General features: G+C 63.2%; 1 protein-coding gene across 1 annotated transcript in view; it reads right to left on the bottom strand.

Moving 5' to 3' along the window:
• Positions 1 to 4,482: 4,482 nt before the first annotated feature.
• The window catches only part of MYT1L (myelin transcription factor 1 like), a 71,959-nt gene continuing 58,425 nt past the window's right edge, over positions 4,483 to 18,016 (bottom strand). Inside the window, 4 exon segments of the mRNA XM_054701431.1 lie at positions 4,483 to 4,520; positions 5,971 to 6,114; positions 10,338 to 10,441; positions 15,278 to 15,369. Of these exon segments, the coding sequence (XP_054557406.1) occupies positions 4,503 to 4,520; positions 5,971 to 6,114; positions 10,338 to 10,441; positions 15,278 to 15,369 (358 nt within the window). The 3' untranslated portion in view covers positions 4,483 to 4,502.

Here is an 18,016-nt window from a genome sequence, read left to right as displayed (position 1 = left end):
CGCAGCCCCAGCTAACTCCTGCCGCTGGCTCAAGAAATGTAACGGGGTCCCCAGGAAAAGGGGAGGTGCCAGGTTCCCGCGCCCCCCCCCCCAAAGAGTGAGCTGAGCAGGGAGAGAAGCTGGAGAGGAGCCTGAGGAGGGAGGAGGAGGAGCGGGGCAGGAGGACCTGGAGGATGGAGAGCAGAGACGCGTGGACAGGTGCGCTGGGTCCTGGGTCCTGGCCTGGCTGGGACAGACGCGGTGAGCCCCGGGGGAGGGGACAGCAACAGCTTTTATCTTGATTTTGATTTAGCTCTTTCCTCCCAGACTTGTCTGCTTCTGACCCTTTCCTGCGGGTCCCCGCCGGAAGGGGCTCTGGGCCGTGGCAGCTCTCGGGCCTTGCTCTGGGCCGAGCCTGTTTGGCTGGATATTTACTCACGAGGACATGGGACTGTGGGTGCCGGGCTTGGAAACTATTGTCTTGCCTGTGCCGCACAGCTCGCGGTCTGTTCAGGTGTAGGGTCAGCCTCCCGAGTGTCCTCATCGGGGACTAGTGGTCAGTAGCCTCCGAAGGGGCAGGGCCTTGAAGTGCTCCTCAGAGCCCGAGTCCAGGGCAACAGGCAGGGTCCTGTGCCGCGCACCAGACCGCCGGGGTGGGCTGCGGGACACGCTCCCCCCGCCCCTGGGTTCTCCTGCTCTCAGGCTGAGGACGGAGCCACTGTTTCTCCCGCAGCTGCTTCCCAGACAGTTTTGAGAAACCCACATTGGCCCAGTTTTCAAGAGCAGATCTATGTTTTTAACAAGGCTCAGCAACGCCAGGAGGACCAGACTTTTTGAGTTAACTGAAGCCGCAGTGGGGCCCGAGACACCTGGCCACGGCCTGCCGCCTGGCCGGGCTGGACGCTTCAGTGCTTTTTTGCAGGTGGACATGGGAGGTTTGGTTCTGGCGGGTCAGAGCTTATCTTACCTTTACAGCAAGCCCTGGGGCTCAGTCATCAGGCCTGGTAGGGCTCTCTGCGCAGCCCCTCTGCAGCCCCACCTCTGCCATGCTGATGGGGAACACCGGCCTCGGTTCCCTCGGCCAATGAAAGGAAGCAGAGTTTGAGGAGAGGGAAAGTAGTTTAATTTGTTGACAAACTGAGGAAAGCAGCGGACTCGCAACCCAAAGACTCCGCCTGCTCCTGGGCAGAGGGCAGGGGTGCTCACATAAAGGAGTAGAACCACAGGGAGAAGACGCTGGTCGGCCTGACCCCCGGATGCGGGCAACAGAGATCCAGGTGGCTCCTGCCTGCTTTGCCAACACCTGACGGTCACCTTCCTGGGAATGCTTAACCCCTATCCTGTCCTCCTGGGGCCCTTGGTCACTAGGCCCCGCAAGAAGACAAGCCTGTCGCAGGCAGTAGGTAGGGATGCTGTCTAATGGGGCAGGACGAGGGACCGTCCCATCTCACTGCACCCTGCGCCTTAGACGTGTGGCAAGATTTTGGGCCTCAGTGGCCCCGCTTTGGACCAGCCCTGGCTCGCTGGGCATTTACCCACGAGGGAACAGGCGACTTTGGGTGCTTCCTGGGAAACGAGTCTTCCTCTCTGTTGACTCTGACTAACAGGCCTTCCTAGTCAAGGTTTTACGCGCTGAGTATGTTTTGTCTTGATGTGGCAAATGGCATTTTGAGCAGGCAGGTTTGGGGGTCCTGGGGCACCCCCCAGTCTGCCTACATCGGCCTCCAGCCCTGGCCCTGGGGCCTCCTGCCGTGGAAGGCGGCGTCCTCTGGCAGGAGGGCTGCCTGCCGGCTGGGCTGTCCCTGTGCGGCCCGGGAAGGAGGTGTTAGGGGGAAAAGGATGTCCCAAAGCTAATTCCATACAGGCTTTGTGGACTCCACCCCCACCCCAGGTCAAAGCCAAAGACACTGGGAACTCCAAATCCCATCCCCACGAGGGACGTCTGAGCGAGGCCGGGCCGGCGCGTGTGGTCGATGGGCCGTGGTATCGAGGGCACCTGAGTCACTTCCCTGGACTCGGGCACTGTCTTTGGTGCTGGGTCAGCGCGGGCTGGGTCTGCACGGGCGCCCCAACCGCGGGGCCCTGCTCGCCGGCGCAGGAGTGTGTCTCAGCCAGGCCCGGGGCAGGCGCTGGACCCGGGCAGCGGGCGGGCGGGCGGCGAGGAGTGGGCGGGCGGCCACAGAGCCCACAGGCGCCAGGAGGCGCCGAGGTGGCCGGGGCCGGGGCCAGGTGCCCGGCCCGCCCGCGGGAAGCGGCAGGCGGCGGCCTCGGCCCCGGCGCGGGGACCGGGACAGGCACTGCCCGCTGCGGCCCGGCCGGGCCGGCCTCCACCCTCGGCCTGGCCCTGGGGAGCACGAGGGCGGCGGGGCTTGGACCCCGATGCAGCTGGGATGGGGCTGCGGGCCCCGGTCTCCACAGGGTCCTGCTCAGCGGGCGGCGCCGGCCGTGGTCCCTGGGGAGGGGGTGGGGGGCGGGGCGGTGCCGGAGCCGGGGCGGGCGCACGGTGGCCCCTCGGCGGGGGCGGGGAAGGCTCTGGGGCGCAGCTCCGCAGCTAGGGGGCCCCCCGCCCCGTCTTCTGTGCCTGGGAGATGCTGTCTCCATCCCGGGAGAGGCGGGAGCAGGGCGGGCTGGGGCGCTCCTGGGGCACAGCTGAGCCCATGGCTTCCGACGTGATGGCCCGGCCCTGCTCCGGAATGTCTGCTCTTCCCGCCCCTGCCCGCCGGGAAGGCGCCCTTGCCAGTGGCCGGGGGTCCGGCCTGCGCTCGGCCTGACCTCCTCGGGCTGGTGGTGTGCCTGGGGCGAAACCGTCAGCCCCCCTTGGGGGGCATTTACTCTTTATGGGGGTCCCCTGCCACTCGTGGAGCGGGCAGCCAGGAGACCACCCCGCCCAGGGCCCTCGTGAGGCCTGCACGCCAGGCGCCCGGGCCTCACGCAGCTGGAGGTGAGGCCGTGGGACGGGCCAGGCAGCCGGGCCCCCTGGCATGGCACGATGGGGGTTCAAGGGCCAGAGGGTCGGCGGAAACAGAGGGGGGGTGGCTTGTTCGCCGGCAGGGCTTGGCAGGTGTCTGCCCGCCTGGAGCTGGGCAGCGGGGTACCCCGCAGTGCCCTGGTGGGTCCCCGGAGGGGGCAGGAGGCAGGGTTCATCCCAGGGCAGCACGGGGGACACCAGCCCCATGGCGGCTGAGGCTCGAGGGAAGACCAGTCGGGCAGAGCTCCATCGTGCTACAAATGTGGCAACACCTTTTTATTTCGAGTAAGATGTGTTAACATCCAGCATGACAAAATTTGTACAAAGTTCACAATTTAAAAATGAAGTATCACTGCAACTCGTGATTCCACACATTTATAGCAAAATTAAAGTGTCAACAAACCCATGCCGTGTAGTACAAAAATAAATCAGACTTCAGTCCCACGGAGAGCACAATAAATATTTATACAAAATTCTGTCTTCATAAATGATTACTTAAATTAACTTAGAAATGAATATGAACAATAAGTTATAATAAATAACTCTGATGACTCACGAGAATTCCATATGAAAGTCAGCATTCTAACACGTGACACTGGTGATCCCTATAGAATAGTCACAGATAACTGGATTGGATATTAGGTACCAACGTTAGGTGAGCAGCAGATTTGTGCTTAAAACCCCTTTCCATTGTACATAGGGACCCAAGACCGAGACTAGCTATACTCTACGAAAGCATTACTATATTGGCAAGGAAGCTGGGGCGCTGCGGCCTCCGCGGGCGGGACGACAGCGGCGGACAGAGGAGGGGCCGCGGCCGCCGGCCGCCTCCGGCGCGCCTGGGAGTCCCGGGGCGGCCGCGAGGGTTTGTACAGTGCGCTAAAGTGCCGCCGGACGGACGTCTATTGTACATATGTATATACCGAGGTCGAGTATTGTATCAGAGTAGTTGCGGTGAGATCCCTGGAATCTCCCTCAGCGACATCAGCGGGTCGGCCCGGGGCCGCTCGCCTCCCAGGGTCCCGGCGAGCGGTCCCGGGATTGCACTCTCCGACGGAGCCACAGGACAGCGTAAGTGCAAATAGTCGGCTGGCACGTTGTGGGGACAATGACCCTGTAAGTCCTGTTCTGCTAAAAATATTTTTTTTAATTTTTACAAAACCCATCCTTTTTCATAACAAAATTTTAAAGTACGTCTGTACTTCCTGCATAACATCAAGACATGGCAGGGAGCGGCGCCGTCGCGTGCGGGGCGGCCCGGGGGGCACAGCGCGGTCCTTGGGGCGCACGTCCGGAGTCGCAGCCCGCCGGGGCTGGCCGAGTGTGGAGCAAAGAAAGTGCTGAAGTAGCTTTAGTTATTCTTAAAATCTGATTGCATTCGTTCTTAGATAGGTCAGGACAGACTGAACAAGGAGGCCGCGCGGGCGCTGTGGGGCCTGCGGAGCCGGGCGGAGCCCCCGGAGCTGCCTTCCGCCCGCTCCTCCGCGGACAGCCGTCGTGCCGCCATCAGGGGCCACTTGCCTTCATCCCCGGAGTAAAATCGTGACAACAACGACTATGCCAACAGTGATTTCTGAAGGTGGAAAGGGGAAATAAATACTCTTAAATTATCTTTGAGCTTAAATTAAAACACACAGACTCCGTTCCACGAGCCACACTGCCCGGACAGTTCGAGGACGCAGGGCTGGGGAGGCAGGAGAGGCTGCTCCAAAGTCCACTGAGCACGGAGGACGGGGGCTGCCTCCGCGGGCAAGTGTCCGCGGGTCCCAGAGCACGGAGGACGCGGGCCGCCTCTGCGGGCCTGTCTCTGCGGGTGCCAGAGCTGCGCCGCACTCAGGAGTTAGCTTAAAAGTGCTGTGTGAGCTGCTGAGAGTCTTCCGCCAAGTTCCCATGGCTTGATGTTGTCTTACAACAAATCACTTATCTCATTTCTTACAGTTAATCCATATGCCATTTCCTTGGAATGCAAAAACACTCATTTATTGCCCCCACCATCCACCATCCTCCTAAAACAAACAAACAAAAACAGCACATAATATTTCCAAGCATTGTTCAAAAATAAAGCATTTTTTGCAACCAATTCTCGCTATGAAACAATATGCACACAAACGCACCCCCGAGCCCCCTGCCGGGGCGCAGCAGCCGCGCCACGGCCATTCAAAGCTGTTGTGTTTTTTTGTCCATTTCAGTTCAAAATACTAAGACATGTAATCACTAAAGCATTTAAAAGGATGTACACTCTACGTGTTTTGACCAGCTGGCCTCCCCCGGAACACGGTCTCTACCCCAAGGCACGGCACCAGCAGCCAGAACTTCGCGGCGTCTGTGTCAGCTTATAGGAAACGTACAAAATGTGAGTGTGTCCAAACTACCCTGCAGGTATGCTATCTTTAAAGCAAGACACGAATCATTGTGAAGTCTTGGGAGCATAACACTGTTTCAAACAGAAATAAATATATAACACTCTGTAAGTGGCAGCAGCAGGGGACAAGAGGCGTCCTTGTTAAGCAAGATCCAGCACTAGCAGCTGTTCAGACCTGAATTCCTCTCACAGCCTGCTTTATATTTTCCAGTAGAGCTTTATTTTCTGGGCTCTGATAACGATCTTGATTTGTATACATGTCCGTCAAAGTAGTCACGTATGCATCAAAATTTTGTTCATTGATTGGATCCTACGAGATATTAAATAGTAGTTCATACACAACTTTAATTTTCTTAATAGGATATTCACATCAGCATAAAACAGCAGCAGCGCGCAGAGCCCCATCTGGGGCCGTCACTCCATGCAGAGCGGACGCGACCTTGGGCCCGCGCAGCGGCCCCATGGGGTTCGGGTTATGCTATGGTTCGGGGCAGTAACCGCCAACGTCCAAATGCTGGACGCCAGGCCAGGGTCGCGGACAGAGCCGGGCCGCCCGGGGCCGAGGCGCCACTCTCCTGCCCTCGCCACTTACCATGTGTGGGAGCTGGATGCTGGCGAGGCTGCGGGTCAGGGACTGGCTCAGGCTGGCTCAGCCACTTACCATGTGCGGGAGCTGGATGTTGGCGAGGCTGTGGATGAGGGACTGGCTCAGGCTGGCCAGCTCGTGCAGGAGAGACTCATTCTGCTGCTCGATGACCTTGTTCTCCTCTTCTATCGTCTTCAGGTTGCTCTCCATCGTGGTGATCTGGAACACATGGGCCAGTGCGGCAGGTGACGCGGGCGTCCTGGGAGCTGGGCCCTGGGGAGCATCCTTGGAGCCCGGGACCTCGGAGGGGGGGACTTTTCATGCAAACAAGGAACATGTTTGCCTAAACAAAAAGGCTTCAAAGTTAAGAATCTGTCATTTTCAGATGATAGGAAAAGAGATGTGGTCTAAATGCCCAATGAACGTGACTTGCTACGGAAAATGGCGAGCCCTGCCATTCCCGACGCCGACCGGCCCAGGGTGCAGGGCGTGCAGTGAGGGGAGTCGGCGGCCGGGACGCGGCGAGTTCACCCACAGGCGGACGCAGAGAAAGGAAACAGGGAGGACAGAGCTGACCTGAGCGAACCCTAGCAAGCTGACTGCAAGGAGGCTCCTGGAGGGGTGAGGCGTGGGCGGAGGGGACCATGGGGCGGCCATGGGCGGTGTGGGGAGGGCCGTGGGTGGGAGGCGGCAGGACAGGTGGTGACCCTGAGGAGCAGCGACCCTGTGTCTTGAATCACACAGGGTGCGAACCATTTTGCCTCAATAAACAGCACAAGAAAAACAGAAACAAGAAAAAACTGTCATTTTGAGGATTGGTTTTCCTGTCCTGCCCCTGCACTTGGCACATTGCTGCTGGGCGACCAAGCTTGTCCTCCTGAGGGGGAGGCGCCGGAGGTGGGTCCGGCTTCTATGCTCTGTTGAGGTCTCTGGGGGCCACCAACCTGGGGAGGGATGCCCCGGAGACGGGCTCGCGGGCGACCTGGTGCCAGCCGACACCGCGGCTCTCACTGGGCACAGCGCTCTGCCCACTGGCTGCTGAGAGGGACATGCGCTGCATTCCCATGGGCTCTGCGGGGAGCGGCCTCCAGCCCTGCTCTCCTCATCTCAGGGCGCAGAGGAAAGAGGCTGAGCCTGTGGTTCCATTGTGGCCCCACATCTGGGCCCAGGCCTTAGCCCCAACACCCCACTCACCAGATGGTCCAGCGTGGCCTCAGCCGGCCAGTGGACGCAGTGCTGACACCAGTCAGGGGCCTCAAGGACACCCAGCCCTGGCAGCTTGCACCAGACCTGGGCGGTCATCCCGGCCAGCCTGGGCAGGGTCTCTGGCTCCGCCGCCAGAGCGAGAAGCTGGCCTGGACTCCGCTCAGCGCTCCCTGTGAGTCGGGGAGCTCGGGGTCCCTGGGTTACAGAAACTGTGTGCCCTGCCTGTGGAGACCCCCAGCTCACAGTGGGGCTGCCGCTGAGTTTCTGGGGCTTCTGACCCAATGGCCCCAGGCAAAGGGGGCGCGGCGGTGGCAGGAGGCAGTGGGGGAGCACTGGGTGCCCTCCCGGCACCCCAGTGGCGCATCAGGTGATTTCAGCCTCATTCCTGAGGCTGCCCCGCCCGTCAAACTGCCAGAGACCCCGAGACCCCTGCTCTGCGTTCCCGGTCAGGGCAGGGCCCGCCTGCACACAGCCACCGCGGCCGCGGCTGAGGACCTGCTTCCAGGACAGCCGGGCCTTCACAGAGGTGGTGGGGTGGTGGGGCTCCCCCACCTGCGGGCAGTCGCGAGGCTGCGTGGTGGCTTGTCAGAGGCCGGACCCCCGTGCTCAGAACGTGGCGGCTGCCGGGCGCTGACTCCGGCCCAGGGGCCCGCAGCCTCCGTGCCAGGTGAGCGCGTCCCCTCCCCATCAGACCTAGCCGGAAGCGCGTCCCCTCCCCATCAGACCAGGGCGCCCCAAGACAGCACTTGGCTCACCTGGGACCCTTCCCCCACCGCCCGCCCCTCCCGGCCCGACCTGGGAAGCTTCTCCTCGGACCATCCTCCACCCACCAGGCCCTGGGCCCCTCTCGGACCTCAGGCAGCCGAGCCTTGTCACTGCCACACCCCTGCCTGGCTCTGTTTTGGAGTGCTCTTTCTGGACTCTGATGCCAAGTGCCCCTCTGGGTGATGCCCTTCTTAGGGCGAGGTCCTGAGCCGTCTGTTGTGTGAACTGTGTCCAGGGGGCGAGAGCCCTCCTCTCTGGTCAGCGTCTGGGGGTGGGACTGTCTGGGCACCTCCGGCAGGACAGTGTGAGCTGGTCAGTCCAGCGGGTTGGGGATGGCAGGGACTGGCCTTGGGGGCAGGGCCCAGGCAGCCGGGCTCCCTGCCAGCAGGCTCTTCTGCTGCGCTCTCCTGAGCTGGGGAACTGTCCAAACGCCCCCACTGGGGGACCTGCCCCAGGCTCAAAGCCCAGTCCTGGATCTGAAGGTCAATGGGGGGTGAAGAGGGGGAACCAGGCTTTCCAGTCAGACCCCTGGGAGGAGGAGGGGCGTCTCCCTACATTTATCTCCCCACCCCATGCTCCACCTACCCAGAACTGCCCTGCAGCTGGTTTAAGGTGTGGGGCTCACAGAATCTGGGGGGAGGGGGACTCTCAGGTAAAAACAAGATTCCTCAGAGAAGTAGCTGTAGCTCAGAAACACCGACTGGTGACATTAAGAATCTGTGTCACTCTTCACCATCCGACCATTTCAGGGGAGACCACTGGCCTCTGTTCTCGGGTTTCCAGGCTCTGCATCTGGCACAGGGAGTCCCCACCTGCCTCAGTTTCCCCAGTTGTGGAACAAGAGGTCTGGGCTGGGCTGGTCCTTCACAGCGTCGACGAAGCAGCAGACTCCACTTGGACATTGGAGGCGCAGTGGGCCGGACGCCAGCAGATAGGGCAAAACCAGGGCACTGAGCCCTGGGATTCTGCTGGGCCCGGTCACCCCAAGAACAACATTAGGCAAGTGGACGTTTGCCCTTTTGTGGCTGCTGTGGACAAGCCTCCATCCCGTTGCCTCCCCAAGAGATGAGATAGGGTGGGTGCCATGCGGGCCCTCCCCAAGATGGCCCCTCCCCGCGGCATCCTGCCTGCCTGCCTGCCTCCAGAGCAAAGGCATGTGCCCTGAGGCAGTGGCACCCTTGGGGCTGGGGCAGGCTCACTGGAGGGGCTGGGCTGCACAGGTGGGAGGAAGGAGGCTTTCCCAAGGCGTCCACCCAGCTGATGCGCCTCCCAGGCCTGGCGCCCAGGGCCGGTGCCCCAGAGCGGATGCGCAGAGCCTGGGCCTGGCTCCAGCTCAGCTGGAGTCTTTCCTGACCTGTTGGGTGGAAGGTGGCCTAGTCTGTAGAAATACCCCGAACCCCTAAAGTGACTATGCCGACGTCCTGGTAAACTGCTGCACGAGAGGGAATACTGACCCCTGGTGACCAAGCACTGGACCCACACAGGAGGACGGGAGAGGGGTGGGGCGGCTGGCAGCTCTGGCCCAGAGGTGGGCTGAGGGGCCAGAGCTCTGGGTGTCCTGCGGGTGGCTCCCACGGCGGGAGCCGGCCGTGCCTGCCTGACAGGTGAGGAGTCTCGTGTCCCCGGGCGTCTGGGACTGGCCAGGGCAGCAGGATGGTCCCAACCCTGAGGTCTCCCCCTCCCAAGCACTCACGTGGGGGGCAGGCAAGCCTGTCGGCCAGTCAAAGGGATTTGGGGATTTGCGGGCCGTTTCTCCCAGAACAGAACTGGGGTCTGGGTGTGGCGGGTGCTGCGGAGTCCTTGGGCCAAGACCCCAGCGGCCCATGGCCAGAGGAGCACAGGCTTGGGCGAGTGTGGGGACAGTCCTGCCCTTGCCAGAGGCCCGGGAAGAGGGTGCAGCACTTGGGTCAGCCTGGGCGCCCCACGCAGGGTGCCAGGGGCAGCGGCCTGTGGAGGTGGACATGAGGCTTCGCCCGCTCCATTACCCCTGCAGGGCCACAGCCCTGGGGCTCCCTGGAGGAGGAGCCGACCAGGAGGGTGGGGCAGGGCTGTGTCCACCGCACACCTCGCAGCCGGAGTGTCCAGTGGGGGGCGGCCAGCAGGTGCTCGGCGCCCCCTCTGGAACCTACAGGGGCCACCAGGCTCCCCCGGGGCCTGGCCCAGCCCCGTGTGTGTCCGTGGACCGGCCCGGCCTGCGTCTGGGGGGCTGAGCGGGAGGCGCCGGGTGCTGCCCCAGCGTCCCCGACAGGAGGGCAGAGGCGGGGCGGGGAGACCCGAACTCCGGAGAAGGGGCCAGCGGGGCGGGAGTGCGGCACCAGGAGGTCGGGGCGTGGGGGGGGGGGCGGGTCAGGGAGCTCCAGAGCCGGGTGCCTGGGACAGGAACCGGCCCCTGGGACCAGGCGCGGGGCGTGGGTGGGGGGGATGGGGGGTTGGCCGCGGCGGGGGGCCGTGGGAGGGGCGCGGCCCGTTACCTGGGTGCGCAGCTTGATCATGTCGGCCTCCATCTGCGAGTTGGACTCGTTCAGCTCCTTGATCTCCTCGTCCAGCTGCTTGATCTCCTCGTCATTCTCGATGCCTGCGGACAGAAGCCGGTGGGCGCGGGGCTCCCCCTGCCGCGTCGGTGTTTGCCTCGGGCCTGGGGCGCTGCCCCCCAGTTTGAGTCCACTTCCCGCTCCCGGGGCTCCCCGCGGGAGGCCGGGCCACGGTGGTCAGCCCTGGCTGGGGCCTGGAGAGGGCAGCTTCCACGTGGACCCTGGGGCCCGTGGTCACCGCCAGCCCCCTCTGCCCCGGATGCTCCTGTCCTCCCACTTGGGGGAACAGCCAGGCTCCGGGCAGCCTCTAGGGCCCCCTCCCCTCGGAAGCCTAGATTTTGGGAGGAAACCACAGCTCCCGACAGCCCCCACGCGGTGACCCTGAGGGCCGTCCACCTAGTGACAGGAGGAGGACAGGTGTGACCCCCCTTGGGCAGTGGCTGAGAGCTTTCTGGACACACACAGACCAGCAAAAGCACCCCCTCATTTTGAATGAGGGAAAGTGAGCTGGCACCAGATTTCCCAGTTGTCCTGCATGGCAGGAGTGGGTACCCAGCCTGCCCCCCAGCCAGCCCCGCCTGTCCCCCTCAACCAACCCCCTCCATCCTCTGCCCCCCCAGCCCGGCAGTCTCCCCACCAGCCCCCGCCTCCCCCAAGCAAGCCCCCGTCAGCCCCTGCCTGCTCCCACCTGAGCATGAGTCCCTCTCAGGCACAGAAACCTCTGGTATGAGCTTCTGCCTCACCCTGCCCCCCACAACACACCCCGTGTGGGCGCCCACACGCCAGGTGACGACCAGGAGCCAGAGGATGGCAGTATGACCTGGCCAGTCAGCCAACCTCCAGGATGCTGCTCCCGAATCTCCCTTTTTATCAGCTGCACCCCAAAGGTAAGTCAAAGAGGATAAAAGGATGGCCAAGAACAGTCTCAGGATGGGCCCTCATCCATCCCCTTTCCCCATGACCTGGCACTCAAGGTGAGCGTTTGCACTTGGGGGTCACACTCAGTGCACGGGCCCTCGACCGGGGCGATGCCAGGACTTCCCTGCGCGAGCCCCACCAGCCCCCAGAGGAGAAGGTCCAGTACAGAGCATCCGGCTTGTCCAGCGTCTGCCCGAGTCCCTAGGCCAGTCGGCAGGGGCTCGCACGCGCCCGGGGCCGGGCTGCTGGGGCCTGACAGAGAAGGTCTGTGGAGATTTCCCAGCAAGTCCATCCCGTGCAGCTCATTTCCGTTTGGACCCGCTTAAGGCTTCTTTCCCAGGGCTTCGTGCTGAGTCACTCCTCTGGCCCCACGGCCTAAGGTCTGGCTGCCTCTGAGGGCTTTTCCATCTGTGTCCAGATTTAGCCTCCTGTCGAAGTTGCTGTGCTCCCCCTAACATGACTGGGGTTCCCCAGAGGTCGTACCCGAGGCCGCTCAGGCCACCTGGGAGTGGGGGTCCCGTGTGCCTGCCTGCTCTCAGCCACGGGCCCACAGCGTGTGGGGTGGGGGGGGGCGGAGACAGGACCCTGGGGGCAGAGAAGAGGATGGCGGCTTTTGCTAGCCAGAGCCCTGGAGCCCCCAGATGGTCTGGAGGCCCTGGAGCCTCTGCCAGATTCTGTAGCCGAGCTTGATGGGACGGCAAGGAGGTTCCCAGAGGAGCGTGGGGAGGTCTTGGCAGCTACTTCTCGGGCTCATGTGTTTTGGAGTGTGTCCCACGGTCTCTGTTCCCATCAGGGGTCGTGGAGAGGCCTGACCCAGCAGGGCAGGCCCTGCAGCCGCCCGCCAGTCCACTCGGCACTGACGCCCCCAGGCCCCAGGTCTGGGTGCGGGACCTGGTTGCGAGACAGGAAACCGCCTCCTGCTGTCTTGTGGGGGGGGGGGGATGGTTTGGGGTGGGGTGTGGGGGAGCCCTCTTCTTAATCCTGGCAACACTGGTCCCTCAGGGCAAAAGGCCTCCCTGAGGGGCTCGTGGCAGCCCCCATCCAGGGCTGAGGGCAAAGGTCACGTGGCTCCAGGGAGCCTCGGCTCATCTCAATTCTGCTGACCAGACTGGGCTGGGCCCACGGAGCCCCAGGCAGCCAGAGCACTCTTGGGGTGTTGGGCTCCCGCAGGAACCTCAGCATTTGCCACAGAAAAGTACAGTGAGTCTGAATAGTCGCTGAGTGTATATGTGTGTGCGCCTGTGGAAAGTTGTGCGTTGTAGAACGACTTAACCATACTTCCACCAAAACCCTGGATCGTGACACCGGTTTATGAAACGCAGGAGAGATGTCCGTTATATAAATGAGCTGGGAAACCCCCTCACCACCAAAGCGAGCGCCCCAATCCACCTCTGACTCAAGTCAGTGTCATTTTAAACCCAATAAAAACACGAGCCTGTGCCCCAAGGCGGCCTCGCAGCTCCAAGATTTGCCTCAGCAGGAGGAGGGCAGGAGACTCAGGGTTAGTCTGCAGGAGCCAGGTGCCACACCTGTGCTGTCCGGCCCCGGCCCTGGCCCTCCTGGCCCGGTCCACCCTCTGCAGCCACCAGGTGTGGGCCCTATCCCTGCACCCCTGTCTCCTGCAAGTCCGGGGCGGGGGACTCCGAAGCTGGGGCAATAGAGGCTGAAATGCGGGCAGGGGAAGAGCTGGCAGGGGACAGAGGGAGTTGAGGCTGGGATTGGACAGTCCTGGGAACCCTCTAATCCCCGCAGGGAGGGGCTGGAGATGAACTTCCTTGAGGCCAGAGCTGTCCCCAGGGAGAACCCGCCTTCAGAGAGGGGCGCTCCAGGTCAGCAGCGCCCGCTGCCAGAGTGAGCGGGACTTGGGAACCGGCCCACAGAGGGGCCTGCAGGGAAGACGCCTGACCCCAAGGTCCCCCACCCCGGCACAGCCTCGGAGGCTGAGAGACTGCTCCTCCGGCCAGGCCAGCCATGTGGCTTCCTGCTCGCGCCTCTGCGCTGGGACCGCCTCGGCCCCCCAAGCATCTGGCCTGGCCCACTGTCCCCTCTCTGAGTTGGCCTTTCCTTCTGGGTGAGGGGACACGGCAGCGCCCACTCCTCGGGCAGCTGGGACAGCAAAGGGGTGGGGCTTCCCGCAGGCGCCCAGACCCCTGTTCCATCCCAGCAGAGAGGACCAGATGGGCATTTCCTTCTCTCCGGAGGCTGGTCAGGCCTCAGGCACGGGCTAGGGGGCCAGCGGGTGGCGCCGCAGAGAAGGTGCTCTGGGAAGGGGGGAGGCCAGGTGGGCAGAGGACGTGCAGGGAGCCTGGAGCTTGGGGAGAGCCGGCAGCTTCCTCTGCATTGAGCAAAACACATGAGCCCGAGAAGTAGCCACCAAGACCTCCCCACGCTCCTCTGGGAACCTCCTTGCCGTCCCATCAAGCTCGGCTACAGGAGAGGGGAGGGGAGAGATAGAGAGAGGAGGGGAGAGGAGGCCCCCCACAAGTGCCCCACTGGCGTGAGCGGGGCAGCCCAGGCACACGGTCCTAGCCCAGGACATGGGTGTGGCCCGACTGTTCCCAGAAACCAGTGGGCCACGCGGTAGGGAGGCACAAGTGTTGGGGCAAGCGTCACGTGACCCACCGCGGCCCTGATGGGAAGCTGCCCCGCGCCCCAAGGGCAGGGGCAGGACCCCCTCCAGGTCTGGGCTAGGCAGTGCCAGCAGGAGGACTCCGCTCTGCGATGCTGGGTGTTGGTTCCCTCGAGAGACGCGGATGGGGGCTCCCCAAAGCCTCAGCTCCACTGTTCTGGGGGTTCACAGCCCCCCTCCCGCCCCTGAGATGGGAGGCGGGACCCCAGCGTGGAAGCTAGACCCGTGCGCCGAGTTGCGCAAAGCACTCGGCTGCTAGTTTTGGGGTGTTATTGTGGTGCCTTGGCCAACGCTGACTCCGCGGCCAAACCCTCCCTAGGGGGATCGAGGACTGCCGGGCCCCGGCCCCCGCCCGCCTGAGGTGTGCGGTGCTGAGACTCCCACGTCACGCGTCTGCTCACTGCCGGCACCGAGTCCCACCTGAGTCCCACCTGGGGCCGCGGCAGGGCCTCTCCCAGCCTCCGACCACCAGCCCCAGCCCTGCCCAGGCCGCCCCGGCCCGGCTGACAGCCCCAGCCCAGCGCCGGGCAGCCAAGAGGAAGGGCCGTGCGCCCCGGGGACAGCGGTGGGCGGACAGCAGGGCCCTGGCGGCTGAGGGGCGTTGCTGGGCGCGGCTTCTGGGGACCTCCTGCGCCCCGGCCCAGGGCGGTGCACGTGGGGAGGGCGGTGAGAACACTGCCCGAGAGCTGCGGGGCGCCGGGGCAGGGCTCTGCCGCTGTGCAAGGAGGGGCCTAGGCCCAGGTGGGCCTTCCGGGCTGGGGGTCGGCAGGTGGACCGGGCCATGGGGGGCCGCACCTGCCCGTCAGGGCGGGGCCTAGGGATGGGGCGTGGCCTGAGGAAGGGGTGGGGCCTGGGGACGGGGCAGGGACTAGGGATGGGGTGGAGCCTAGGGATGGGGCAGGGCCGGGGATGGGGCGGGGCCTAGGGGCTGGGTGGGGCCTGGAGATGGGGTGGGGCCTGGGGACGGGGCAGGGAATGGGGATGGGGCGGGGCCTGGGGACGGGGCAGGGCCTAGGGGCTGGGTGGGGCCTGGGGCTGGGCGGGGCCTGGGGATGGGGTGGAGCCTAGGGATGGGGCGGGGCCTGGGATGGGGCGGGGGCCTGGGGACGGGGCAGGGCCTGGGGTGGGGCGGGGCAGGAATGCGGATGGGGCGGGGCAGGGCCTAGGGATGGGGTGGAGCCTAGGGATGGGCGGGGCCTGGGGATGGGGCAGGGCCTAGGAATGGGGTGGAGCCTAGGGATGGGCGGGGCCTGGGGATGGGGCAGGGCCTAGGGATGGGGTGGAGCCTAGGGATGGGCGGGGCCTGGGGCGGGGCGGGGCCGGTGGGCCTTACCATCGCTGGCCCGCTGCCTGATGGTCAGCATCTGCTCTCCTGACAGCTTCGCCTTCTTCATGGCGGACGTGGCTCGCGGGCATCCTGACAAGCTGCGGGCGAGAGTCGGAACAGGGGTTTAGCAGGGGAGGGAGCCCAGGGCGCGCGCAGCTGGCCCTACGGCGGCCGGCGAGGGCCCCTGCGCCCAGGTGGGCCAGCGCCTGGGGTTCTGGGGCCGCCGCCGCGGGGGTCTGTGGAGACAGCTGGGCTGCCGGGGTTCAAGGCAGAAACTCGCTATTTGTGTCATCATGTTATGGAGAGCGAGGGGTGTACAAGGGGTGGAAGTGGACACTGCTTTGGACACACGGGCGTAAAGAGCAAGGAGTGGGCTCCCGGCCCCGCCTTCCTGGCAGGCAGCCAAGTCCAGGCTGCCCTGACCAGCCGGGAGCTCGCCAGGGGTGGCTTCATGCTGTCCGAGTGACCCAGCTCTCTGGGCTGCTGTGCCCTTTGGGCTGACGGCCAGCCTGGTACCCGTCCTGTCACCCTCTTCCTGCCCCCTGAAACCTCACTCTGTCCATTAATGTCCCCATGCGATGCTGTGTTGTCCTACTGTCCCCATGTTAGTGTCCACTTGTCCTGCCCTCCTGCCATGCTGCCCCGACAGGCCTCCTCCTCTGCCCGTGGCTGAACGGTGTCCCCTGCCCAGGGCCCTGAGGTGGCCTCTGGGCCTTTCTGGCTGCTGTAGATGAGGCTGCATCATCTGAAGGTGTCAGTAAGTGTGTTCTAGTTCCTCAAGGGTGGGGTTGGGGGCCGAGCGACTGCAGCCTTCACAGGGTGCTCCCTATCATCTGGGCGTGCGACCTCAGGTCTCCCCTGTGAGCCTCAGGAGGAAGTGAGTGGCACTTACAGAATACAGGTGACCTAGATTTTTAGGGTCATTTTCAGAAATCCCCCGTTGGGGCAAACCACCAGAGGTTGGGCCATGCCACAGACGTCACCTCCTCTCTTCACTGCCCAGGCCCCCAGCACAGGAGGGGAGAGACCCCGGCTCACCTGTCTCTACGTTAGCACTTACAGCCATGTAGATTCTCCACACTTGTTACTCAATTTGGCCCTGCTCACCTTTTTGCTGTTAAAGGCTGTTCCTCCAGTCTTGAACCCAGAGGGGTGGGGGAATGTTACCCTGTGCCTAGACACTGTGTCTTTAACTGACCTGGATGATGGGAATGTTGCATAGGTGAGCTAGCACAGGTGTTACACAGGTGAGCTTGCCCAGGTGACTGCACAGGTGTTACTCAGGTGAGCTTGCACAGAAAAACTTACACAGATAAGCTTACAAAGCTATCTGTTGCACAGATGAGCTTGTACAGGTAAACTTGCACTGGTAAGTGTTGCATAGGTGAGCTTGCACAGGTGGATTTGCACAGGTAAACACTGCACAGGTACACTTATACAGGTGAGCATGCACATGTAAACTTGCACAGGTGTGCTTGCACAGGTGAGTGTTGCACAGGTGAGCTTGCACAGGGAAGCAGATCTTCATGGACCTGGCAAGCCCCTCTCCTGCATCAACATCCGGAGGGCTGTCCTATCTGCCAGAGCAGCCACTGTTGGCTTTGCTTCCTGGGACTTAGGATTTAGGACAGGGCCCCCAGGGGTGTGCACGGGGAACACAAGGGTGTCCCTGAACCCGACCTGCTCCCATCTCCGTAACAGGGTGTTGTGTCCCTTCTCAGTTCAAGACCGCAAACATTCTGCAGTCCCCAAATGTTCTGTGTCAAAGAGCGTGTCCTGGGCCACAGAGAGCAGGTGTCTCTGAGCGGGGCTCCTGGGTCTCCACAAGGTAGCACCCTGAGGGCGGGAAGGCAGGGGGGTTCCCCATTAGTTGTGAGCTGGGGCTGAGCAGGGAGCAGCAGGCTTGGCAATTGCAGCCATCCTCTTGCTTGTACCCCTCGATCCATCAGCCTGGTGACCGGCTGCCCCTAACCCATCCCCCATGCCCTCCTGGGTGTCGGGTGGTCACAGGCACAGACAGGTGTGGGTTTGCACATGTAGGTGCTACACAGGTGAGCTCACACAGGGACAGAGTCGGGAAGCTCCGGGTCACGGTGGGCACTGGCTGTGGCTGCCCAAGCGAGGGCTCCTATGCACATCCTGCCCAGGTGGACCCTGCTGGGGGCGCGGCGGGGTGGCCGCGCTGCTCCTGCCCAGGCAGCCCAGGGGCCTCACTGCAGCCCCCGCCGCTTCCACGGCTCCTTCTGTTTCCTTCCTCAAAAGCCTCGCCACTGGCTTCTCCGTCTTCTAAATGCTGTCATTTTCTCTTCTCATGTCTTTATGATTTCAAGGTGAACCCCTTGTCTTCCCAGTCTTAGCTCCTAACTGAACTTTCCATTTTACTGACCGATTTGAAGTCATCTTGTTTCTTGTTTTCTGCACATTTCTAGCCCATGAACATGAGGAGTCACAACTCTTTCTATTTCTGCTGATGACACCTTCGTGTTTTAAAAAATGTGCTTCTTCTTCCAGACTGTGTCTCCCAAACCCTGTCCTCTGCTGGCTCTCTGTGTCGGGGTGCCGTGGACGCTGCGCCGAGCCAGCCCTCCAGTGCCAGGTGTCAGGGCCGGATCCCCGGGGCTGGGCTGCGTGGAGGGCTCTAGAGGTGCCCCTTCATCTGCAGCTCTGGCCCCGGGGGCGGTGCCCTCCTGTGTCGGCTGCCAGCCCGGCCCCTGGGTGGCTCCTCCCCGGGGGTGCGTGGGGCAC

Source organism: Talpa occidentalis, unplaced genomic scaffold (genome assembly GCF_014898055.3).
Source record: "Talpa occidentalis isolate TD23 unplaced genomic scaffold, MPIMG_talOcc4v2.1 talOcc4.5, whole genome shotgun sequence".
NCBI classification, from domain to species: domain Eukaryota; kingdom Metazoa; phylum Chordata; class Mammalia; order Eulipotyphla; family Talpidae; genus Talpa; species Talpa occidentalis.
Note: the sequence above shows the minus strand (reverse complement) of the source record. Positions and strands in the feature narration are given on the sequence as shown.